Source organism: Hetaerina americana, unplaced genomic scaffold (genome assembly GCF_022747635.1).
Source record: "Hetaerina americana unplaced genomic scaffold, ioHetAmer1.1.p SCAF_3, whole genome shotgun sequence".
Classification (NCBI taxonomy): Eukaryota; Metazoa; Arthropoda; class Insecta; order Odonata; family Calopterygidae; genus Hetaerina; species Hetaerina americana.
In genome coordinates this window covers 67414854-67426146 of record NW_027286874.1, presented here as the reverse complement: position 1 = coordinate 67426146, position 11293 = coordinate 67414854, and the positions used below count along the sequence as shown (strand labels likewise).

The 11293-nt window shown below is 34.9% G+C and overlaps 2 protein-coding genes across 8 annotated transcripts in view; one reads left to right on the top strand and one right to left on the bottom strand.

The window, feature by feature from the left end:
• Positions 1-1494: 1494 nt before the first annotated feature.
• Positions 1495-7245, bottom strand: LOC139690212 (transmembrane protein 115-like). Of its 3 annotated transcripts, none has more exons than XM_071587511.1 (4): positions 7223-7245; positions 5270-5540; positions 3069-3242; positions 1495-2279 (listed from the first exon to the last, which is right to left on the bottom strand). In XM_071587511.1, the coding sequence occupies exons 2-4, from the start codon at positions 5497-5499 to the stop codon at positions 1994-1996; spliced, it is 690 nt and encodes a 229-aa protein (XP_071443612.1). In that variant the 5' UTR covers positions 5500-5540; positions 7223-7245; the 3' UTR covers positions 1495-1993. The 3 variants fall into 3 exon arrangements, with proteins under 3 accessions (XP_071443612.1, XP_071443611.1, XP_071443609.1); XM_071587510.1 differs by lacking the exon at positions 7223-7245 and adding an exon at positions 5893-5952; XM_071587508.1 differs by lacking the exon at positions 7223-7245 and having other exon boundaries at positions 5270-6105.
• A 160-nt stretch (positions 7246-7405) lies between these two features.
• The window catches only part of mim (missing-in-metastasis), a 39264-nt gene continuing 35376 nt past the window's right edge, over positions 7406-11293 (top strand). For all 5 annotated transcript variants that reach the window (XM_071587579.1, XM_071587578.1, XM_071587577.1 and 2 more), the window contains exons 1-2: positions 7406-7980; positions 9572-9633. In XM_071587579.1, the coding sequence (XP_071443680.1) occupies positions 7909-7980; positions 9572-9633 (134 nt within the window). In that variant the 5' untranslated portion in view covers positions 7406-7908. The remainder of the gene's footprint in view (positions 7981-9571; positions 9634-11293) is intronic.

The window sequence follows — 11293 nt, the reverse complement described above, 5'->3', positions numbered from 1 at the left end:
TTACCATAAAACTTCCAATTTTCCCAAAAATAAATTTTTTGTTTGGTCAATAGACAACTGAAATAATTTTTCATGGATGGAAGCAGCATCTTAATCTTAAATTGCAAGACATTTTTTTACCTTTTATGTACCATGCCATAGGATTAATCAGCAAGCACATTGTCTTGGAGAAAATCTAACATTGAGGTAGTAGTTCTATGCTCCGACCTAAATTTTCATTATTCTCTAATTGTCGATGTTAGCCATCACTGTCATAATGACTATATATATGCAAAACCTAGGTTGAGAATAAATCTTGTCATGTATACTCAACCCAGTCTAGTACATTCTTACTGTGGCATGCAAAGATGCAATTGAAGCAACAGAAATTGGACGCTATTAAGACCTCCTTTGAGAGCTTTTAAAGCAAAACTGTAGCAATGTATATTAAGAGAGACAAACAAATGGGAAACTCACAAATCCACAATGACTGGTCTAATTGATACATGATACGATTTTCATAGACCTAAATGTTACATTTGCCTTGCCTTTTGCTTCCAGAGGCTGACTTCTGGCTTCCAACTCTTATTACTTTGTCAGTCCTCTAAATGCAGTCTACAATTGTCGTAAGGTAGTTATCATTATTTGAAGTATTAGGATTTGATTACAGTATTCTAAATTGATTAGTGTCTATGAAAAAAAAACTTTTGAGAGAGCTAAAAAGAAAGGATAATTTGAAATACCACTGATATTTTCTTTAAATATTGAGGGTATCATTTGTCATCAATCTATGGTCTGAATAATGTGTTAAGGTGTGCCATTACAAAGGCAGTATGTTGTCATTCACACAATATAACAATATATAGATGAAACAAAAGAAACGGGTACTTGACTATATGGGGGCTCCTTTGAAAACACTTCATCCCAATCAAGGCAACTGATTTTTACACTCTGAAATTGTTGTATAGCATTGCTGTTAATTAAGCCTATTGTCTTGCCAATAATTTTGATCCTTTAGAAAGTTGGCATGAGTAAGTGGCTAATTCAGTGGCTGTTTAAGAAAACATTCTACAAGTGGTATACTAAAAGTTACACTCTAAAGTTTCTATCTCCCTCCTGCAAATAAAAAAAATCCATCATTACGATAGATGCCATGGAGGAGGATTGCCCTTCAAAAATTTCATGGAAATTTAATTTCAGCATCAATGAATTCAGGAATTGCAGCAGCACGGTTAAATTGGCTTAATCATGAATATGATTTAAATGTGTATGATAGGCATACAGTGGTACAACGGCACGAGATGAAAATGATTCAACCATTAAATTATAATCAGAGAAGTACCCAAAATATTTGAAGAGATATAGTAATATGTTCACCAGGAGTGTAAAATGAATTACCTTTCACGGTAATTTCACCCTGTAGCACTTACCTATGCGCAAGTTAACAAGTCATTGAAATGATAGCATTTTCTTATACTACCAAAATTAAATCATTTTAGTTCAAATACACAAAACTTGAGAAATAAAAATAAATATATTCTTGTAGCAATATGACTATACATCTCACCACAAAATATTTGGTTAAGCCACTCTGATGACTTTTGATTTTTAAGGTGTAGAGAATTAAAAAAAACAAAATTCATAACAACAAAACTGCTTTTAGCATCAACACACACTAGATCTTTAAAGAAATGGTCCCCAACAATTAGACCAACTTCAAGGTTTCACAGCATACAATCACTCATAAGATCACTTCACAACATTGCGTCACCAAAATGAGATGTATGTACCCACACGCACACATTTATATACACAACTTCATACCCAAGTGCACACATAAAAAAGTTATATACATAGTTATGTACTGCCATTTCTGACTGGAAGAAGGCTAGTCATTTGCCCCTGTTCTAAACAAGTGCTGCAGCAAGCAATGGTGGTAAACAGTTTATTTTAAGTTCCACTCAAATATTAACAGCCTTGGAGTTAGTCAGCACCACGGTTAATTAATGTAGAATCACGTGGATTTTGAGGGCACAGAGATTGCATTATCACTAGTAGAAATCACTGATGTTGATGATCCATTTCCTCCAGGAACTGACGTAACACCAGACATTTGTGTGCTTGATGGTACTGGTTCTTCACCAGGTATGGCAATTGTGACAGATTTGATGCCTGTTTTCACATCCTTGTTGGCAGTAACTGCTGGAGACATTTTAGGTCTTTCAGCAGTTGGCCATCCCTGCTGCTGCTGCCTTTCAGCTTTACTTAGACGCTCACTTAGGTCCTTCAGAGCAATTTGCCTATTAAAGATTGGTATTAAAATACAGAGATTATTATACTTTGTAGTTTAGATACAAGGAATTTAATTCCAAACCTCAATTTAACAAACTAATTTCTTCAAATTTTAACTAATGTGATGAAATTATTCTCAGTATAAGGATGACATATATTCCCTTGGAGGAATAACTATATGCTTGGCAACAAAACAAGTTATAATGCATTTCCAATGCTTGCAATCAAGCCTTTAAATGAACTACTGGATAATAAATCGTTAATATTATGGAGACTAAAATAGTTAAGCCACAAATAGAAACACTTACATGCTTGCACAAAGGAAATAATTAGAACTTGTGAATTGCATTTTATGCAATAGAATTGAGTCTGGGTGGTAGTTTAGCGGTGCCATTTCTTTGTCTATAAACTTAACTAATATTGTACATTTTACGACATGAAACAACACATTTATCCACTTTATTTTCATCTTAAAATGCTATGTCACCCGGCTGACATCTTGCTATCAAATCAAAGGAATAACATGAATCCAAATCACAACAGATTGTCTTAACTTCACAAATCTAGTAACACAAACTTTTGTGGTGGTGTTAATGGTATTTGTTCACACTAAATTATAGCCCATGGCTGTAGAGCAACATCTCATTAATTCAAGTCATTGGAGTTCAAATAAATATGGGCTGACACCAATTCTTTTTACTAACGGCAAGACGTTTTCAACAGTTCATAATGACATATAATACTCTACTTCATTGTCAATTGGACACAAAGACGAAATATGCATAATTCTTACTGACCTCCTCCTTTCCATGTCATGAGGGTCAATTCCAGGTAAGCTGATAGTTATAGCTGTAGGTGCACCAGCATTGTATTTGCGAACGGGCCTTGAACAAACCCCTACCTTAACTAGCGAGCCATAAATAGTGTTGCTTACAACGGCAATGGGTGGCTGCAGAACATTAGGAAAAAAACTGTGAAAGAAAGAGATTAGGAAATTAAAAGTGAAGATATGCAGGGAAAGAAAAAAAAGTATTAACTAGCCTCCACTCAGTCATTTAAGAACTGCTTTTTCAATAAATGTTGATAAATCTCAACCACCATAAATGCTATTTCTCAAGAGCTCACTTAAAATTATGGAGCATGGGATACTGGGAATATTATCGAGAGGAAAATTAATCATCGGCTTTCTATAATGCCAACCAACAGTCTTACACTCACTGCACGGTGGGTTTGAGATGTGATGATGACTAAGCAAATTATGCTCAGCCATTTTAATATCCTGGTATCCATATTTTCTCTTTATATGCTGACTGAATGTTCCAACCTTGTATAATTTTAGATAACTAGTTAATGTCTCGTATACATCCTGTGGAATTGTATTCAAGCTCTAATCTGTTAGACATTACAATCTTCCACAGCACAGATTCAAGCGTTATGGTCAGATAATTTCTTAATAATTAGATGCCACACTAAAAGTAAATGGATGCTTTGTATTTAATTTTAATAAATTTGTGACCTTGTTTGTTCATTTTCCTCACTGCCATCATTGTGTTTTTAACTATTTTTATTTTGAATGTTTCCTGGTGGAAATACATTTTCAAATCAATAATTTATTTTATTAAACTCTTGGACAATGTGTCTTCATATGCTGACTGAATGTTCCAGCCTTGAATAATTCTAGAAAACAAAGAAATGTATTAAACATAAAGTAGTTGGAAGAGAGGTCTACTTGAACCTTAATGTGGGATATACTTTCTTTATGCTGCAGTATTTGGGGAACTGGAGAAAAAATTGATATCTTGGGAGATGGAAGTATACTCTAGGCCCGTATTAGGTGGTACAAACAATGGATTCTTGTGCATGAAATTAGCCTTGATATGGTGACATATGCTGCACCAAACAATGGAGGGAATTTCTGCAATAGGGAGATTAACTTCATTTATGACTTAATCAACAGGTGGATTATACAATACTTTCTGAAATTGTTCCGGTTTATTAAATACAATAAAGATTACAAAATTTAAATGGATACCGTGCAGTATCTTCATAGTGGATTAGTCTCCTCTGCTACTGAACATGCACAATAGGTCTGTTTTTAAGATAAAGGGAATCTAATTACCAAAGAAAGGGTTCTAATGAAGCAATATTTTTCATCACATTATAATTTTTAAATCATTTCAGCTTTGAAAGAACTAGTAGTTATAGTTCCTCACAACTTGGATACTGCTTCATGTAAAGAATAAAAAATGTTTCAGTAAAAATCACTTAACAAAAATATCGCTGTAATAAAATTGTCCGTCGATCATTTCAACAAACCCATATCACTCCTTTCCGATTTTAATTTTCATAGCCCTAATATAGGTCGTAATTTAACAACGATGAGAGAGCAAAGAACTGCAAATAGGAACCTTCATTAAATATATATTCATTATAATTTTAATTGAGTTTTTAAAAAAAACATCAAATATCAAGGGCGAAATGTAAATTAGTCAACTTAGCAGGCGTATCGCGTTATGTAACAAGTGCCCTTATTTATGGATTGCTGGCTTGCTTCTATTTCCAATATCATTTAATGTTTGGTTCCTATTCGGGCAACAAAAGCATTCACTCCTGAAAGAAATTAAAAGACAATTAGCAAAATTGCACAATAAACCCTAGACCGAAACAAAATGAAGTCTGTAGAATTGCGGACAACATTGTGGGCTGAGTTTGAAAAAAGCACAGCTAAGAATACTCTATCTAATAAAATTGATATAAAAACTATAAATGCTTCTATCCCTTTCACTGCGAGAAAACCCATCACGAAATGTGCACAGAATATATTCTTTTATTTGGAATATTTAGAACTAATGAATGACAAAGCATAAACTACGGGAAATGTATGCCATAGACAGCAAAATAACGGTGCTAATATATTAATAAATGGTGAAACTAGCGATAGGTGATATCGAACTTGAAATTCCGAAATGTGGACCGGATAAAAATTGTAAATACACACCTGGAAAAGGTAAAGCTGTCAGCCATGTCACCTCGCGTCCCATTACTGTGGCGTTGGTAAAATCTCAAATAGGTCCAGCTGGTAAGAAGACCTGATGTAAACATTGTAGGATATGTGCCCTCCAAAAGTCCAACGATCCAGAATATCATGGATAATGTTAAAACACTCAAAGGAATATTCCTGTTGGTGAGCTTGCCGATCGGTGTCTTGAGCAGCAAGTGATCCGGCATAATCTGTTTCACCGCAACAGACACCGCGGCAATGTAGCCAGCTAAGCCATGAATGTGCACAGTAAATAATAAGTCAGTATTGAAAGTACACATGTAGAGAAACAAGTAAAACACTGCACTTAATATAGCGACACCGATATTAATTATAGCAAAAAAGGTCATCATTTCCATAGCGCCCCATAACGGCTCGATTAATTTTCCACACAAGCCCACGGTGATTATATCCACACATACTTCCCAAAAGTGTATCTCTAGGAAACAATATGTAAACGCTGTCCAAATCCAAAATACGGGGGGCATCAGATAACCTGGCGTAACACTAAGAACGCGTATTGCAGTCTCGGAGAAGGACAGAAAATAAGTACAAAAAACAACAATACATATAAACTTAACAGATGCGCTGGTATTTCCTAATAATGCAAGGAACTGCTGCCTCAGATATGGTATATTTTTACTAAACGCCCTGAAAGACGCCATTTTCCAAGTTGTAACGCAAAACAGATAAACAACGATTTTGGACACATGAGCGAAATTAGCCTCGGTAGGTAGCGATAGGTCGAAATTCGGCCTTTCGATTTAAAACTCTCTACACATAGCGAATGATAAGTACATACAATGATAACAACAACAAATAAATTATTAACCTAGGCACAGAATCATATTATTGATGAATTTCAGAGTTGGATAGTTTCCTGCGCAATCTCAGCGTAGGAAAATTAAAATAAAAACAAACTCCTTGATACCGGGATTATAGCGATTAAAAATGGAGACAGCTTTGTAGAAAATGTCGTTTCTTCATGGTCCCGTAATATGATACTGAGCCAATAATAAATAACTTTGAATGCAGTTTCACCGAGGTAAATGAAAGGTAAAACTGCAGGGTTCGTTGTAAGAGCGATTTTCACATATCCTACACTTACAACGCATCGTATAGAACCCACATCGCGATGTTGATATGCACGATAAGGACAACGATTTGTCAACAAATGTTTTAAACAGTTGACTACCGCAACGTTTTCGCCAAGAAAAAGATTTTACACAACCACATGCTAAATGATATACTGTCGCAGTCGTTTACTTTATCATTCTTCTGAGACCTAAGACGGCCTGTCGATGTGTCGAATTGATTTTTTAGCTTAACTTAGTGTCTAATATAGATCACCTTCAGCACCGCCTCCTCATCTTAAGCATGAATTGTTTTCCCTTAGAGCCATACGTGCTGAAGTTTTATGTAGCGGCTTATGCCGAAATACTCTCACACAATAGTGCCACTTTTTATGCGAGAGGTCATAAACCTTGCTTCCGTGATATGTGTACATTGACAAACAAAAAGTAACATGAGCGTTGGATAAAACAAACAAGCACTTAGCATCCCATCTCAAAAACATTTCTCCATGTAATTCCAAAATTCTTCCGTGAGAAATTTAAAAAAAATAAGCAGTACTCTGCTAATTGAAATTTTCAACTGAGTCTGCTGAAAACGACTTTTCACCCAACAACAGCGAGTATTAAGTTATTTCTAACATGATGCCACATCTTTTGTTACTTGACGTTTTGAAATAAAGTTTACTCGTGTAGTGTGTGTAGAAGGGACAGACACAAAGAACCCATCTGACGGGCGAATAATTGAAGTACCCCTGAGCGATGGCAAGCATATCCTCAATCATCGTCCTCAATAATATTGCACATCTAATCCTCCGAGTGAACTTTTAAGTCGAATTACCAGTAACATGTGCCTACATAGTCTCCATTATGTTTCATGCAACCCACATCGAATCCGAGCATAAAATGGCGGATGCATTCTGCTAGGGTGTTTGTGAACCTCAAGGGTTGCATCAAAATCCCAATAGGAAGCGCTGACCGCTTGGCCTGATATCGTTTTCACGTATGTGTAACGATTAGAGAAACGCCGTTGTTTCGTGATTTTTTACATATTGCCGTACGCCCTGCGTTTGCAAAATGCTGTATTCATTATGTTTTTTCTTAGTGAAATGCAGAATAAGGTGTGAGTTTGAGAAGTCAGTACTGTTTCTACATCTTGGCAGATTTACTTAGTTACACTATCTGCCTCAAGCTTTAGTGTGTGCATTCTAATAAAAAAACTTTTATCTTTAAGACTGATATGAAATAATTATTCCCACCGTGGCCTATCAATTTTCCAACTGAGACTGATACTTCATTTGTGAGAGAAAGGTATTTAAAAATGCCATCTTTAGGTCATTGATTTTGTGCGTCCGAATGAGGTGTATAGCATCGACGGAGATCCATCCCACGAAATTCGTGTATAATATGACTAACGGTTGTCTTGCGGGATGAGACAGTTTTTCATATTAGTGGATGAAACTCTATCATCGTCGTTAATAGAGTCGTGATTACTACAATAAGTTGTCAGAAAATCAACAAATCAATATGGAGGGAAACATCGAACGGGACTGTAGTGCCCTAGGATTGTTGTTTCAGCAAATTATCACAGACCTAAAGGTAAGTGACCCATTTAGGTTATTTATTTTAAAGATCTACATTTATCTTTAAAATGTATTATTTTTTTCGATGAATTATCGTAGATCGTGCCCGTCAGGCGTTTAGAATGATTTTGAATCTAAATTGAAGGGAACATCTGATTACTGTTTTCATTTAATCACATATTTGGAATTTTAGTGTATTTACTACACTTTAATATTGATTCGAAGTTTTGATACAATGTTCCTCCAAGGTGTTAAGTTATTCATGTATATTTCAATTAGGATTTGTCCTAGTTTATAACTCATGATGGTAGTGGGCCCGTATCGTAATGAAAAGTAATAATATTTGTGCTTCCTTCCGATTCAGTATTTTGAGTTATTCTATTTGTTTATGTAGCCCTTTGCTCGTCAAGACATCTAATCCAAAAGCTTTGTATGAATACTTTTTAAGTATTTACATTAGGGTCCACCGAGAAGAGGTAGAGTTTGGCAAGAGTATTTCTAAATAATATAATTCTCTTTGGGTATGGTTTAATTAATCGGATACATTTTATAAGCAACCGCGATATTTTGCTGAATATTGTTTGGCTACTACGGAAGTCCCTAGCTGTAAATCAGATTTTCCCTTCTTATGGTTCCTAAATCATGACCTGTACTTGTGTGTAAACTTCAAATCTCTGAACTAGTAAATATTAATAATAGTATGAAGTAGCATTTATTGGTCAATATTGATTGTGAGTTTCATTTTGTCTAATGATTTCAGGATGTTACCTTGGTAAGTCAGTGTTCAAGCTTAATGAAATATATTTGGCGTTCATATAAGAACAATCTTCAAATACACGTTCGTGAATGAGATGTTTTATTTGCTACCTCTAGTAAACCAGAAATACTCGTTCGCGTCACCCACTTACTACTTAAAATGGTTATATGTACAATTTGTCATGATAAAAGCCTTATGGTTTTTATTGTGAAAACTGCAGCACATATTTAAGATAGATCGTTTACACTTAAGTTTTTTATGGCATGATATGTTTTACGAATGCTTTCTTGTGTTGCAAACTAGACTTTTGATCTCACAACCATTCAATAAAGGGTGAGCCTTGGGGTCATCCAAAGTAGTTCATACCCCAGAATAGAGTTGTAAGTTGTGAATAATTTCATATTATTGAAAGCATATAGTTGTAGAAAAGGACTCCGTAAAAACCTGCATTCAGAATGTTGCCTTATATTCCTTCTGTTTTAGTGAGTATTGTTCCACGAAAGTAATTAGTTCATTTCAGCATAGTAGAGCTGAATGGGAATTTGGAATTGTACTCAGGTGCCTCTTGCCCGAATACGCGACTTCTTAAGGTCCGCAATATTTAAACGACCTTCTTAGAATTCTTTTAATTACCATTCTATGGAAACATTTGAACGTGCATCCAACAATAAAATTTGTTTGAAAAAAAAATTACTCAGATAAAGCTCTTTGCAATACTTGGAAGAATAGTTTGTAATCATACAGCCGGAATTAATGATTTGTAAGCTATGCATGCCAAATTTTAATGTAAAAAGAAGAAATGCCAGTTTGCATTCTCCAAGGTAATTGTTTTATTGTGATTCTATTTCAGAATGGAACACCGCTGTGGGAGGACCTCATTTCTAAGGCAACCAAACTGCATTCTTGTCTCAAGTATGAAATTTTGATAATTTTAATCAATTTATGAGAAATCAATATGGCAAAATTTCTAGATGTACATTAATTAATCTTAAAGGTGTATTAATTAATGTGTGATAACATGCTGGCATTAATGACTTAATTGACATTTTAAAATGCTTACGCATTTAAAAAAGTTACTTCTCAATGTTTGCTGAAATGAAGATTAGAAGTGAAAAGAATTAGAGACAGCATTATAAGTGTCATCTCATAATTTCCCCTTTATCAGGTTAAGAGCCTAGCCATGTCAAAACACTGGTTTCTGTTAAATCATCCAGGTTAAGCCAAATTGCACTTGAATGGAGGTTGAATGGTTAGCCTTAATGCTTCTACCATGGCACTTTCATCCTCCGTCTGCATTCGGTTGGCACCGTTGATCAATAGGTGCCTAGGGCTCCTATGAAGGACTTACCTAACCCCAAGTAATCTATCCATCTTCCCTTTTACCTGCACAAACAAGGTTTTAAAGTTTTCACCCTCTTCATTTTCAGAACCCATGGGGTAAAATTAGGTTTTTTAAAATTACTCTTAGTTGAGATACCCATTTTTTCCATGATTCCTAAAACGTTTTTTATTTGATGAAATGGTTATTAGATCCAATACTTCTGGTAATTTCATTCATGGTTATTTGTAATGGTGCAGATAAAAAAAAATGTGAGGACTGATGGCTTTCAATTGCTTTGAATGTTAGCAAAATAAATCCAACTTGTACAAAGTTTGAACTAGTGTTGAGAGCACTCAATTAGTGCTGAAATTATTTACTGCCAGGAAATATTTTCAAATGTTTTGATGATACATTTTTAGCTTCATTATAATTCATATCCTTTCTTCCATTCCCTTATTCCTTTATATCCTCTCTAAGTAGTATGTATTAAAAAATGTTTATTGTGTACACTACATAAATCCTGGAAATTGGCTTGTTGGAAAGTATTGTGGACATTTTAGTGAGGAATTGGCTGTTAAGGCTCCAGCTGCATGAAAATTGTGAAGACTATCCTGTTGGGTTTTGCCATATTCATTGATTTTATTGATAGCAGTTTTACCAGAATTCCAGATAGCATATTCTAATCAAATTGTTGATTCGTTGATTTTGGCCATCCTTCTATAAGCAATTTTTTTGTGATGATGCTTATATAAGGTTTGCCAAAATCAATGCATTGACACTTTGGGCTGAAGATGCGAGCTGGAAGGCTGGTTAAATTGTTGTCCCCAAAAGCAATAAATGCGGTGAAGTGTAAGATGAAGAAGCCTTTGCAACTAAGACTTTTAATGCATACATCATGGCTTGAAAAGTTTTGTCCTTCAAATTTTCCTGAGTGTAGTCCTTAATTGTGACAAAAATATTTATTTTGCATGCAGACAGCCCCAAACAGAAGTGCTATCAATACCACATAACCAAAGGGGATATCGCTATATTTAGTACCCTACATCAAAGTCCCCTTTTTTAATGGTTGGGTTTCCATCTTTCATTTTGATTCCAGTTCACTTGTAATCTCTCCAACATGTGTACTTACTAAATATTAGTGTTAATCAGCATTATATGTATGATATTTGTGCTTTGGAGTGGTAAGAGTGTTTAATTCTATCCTCTTATCCTTTGGGTATTTTTAAATACACAATGAGAAAACGATGCATG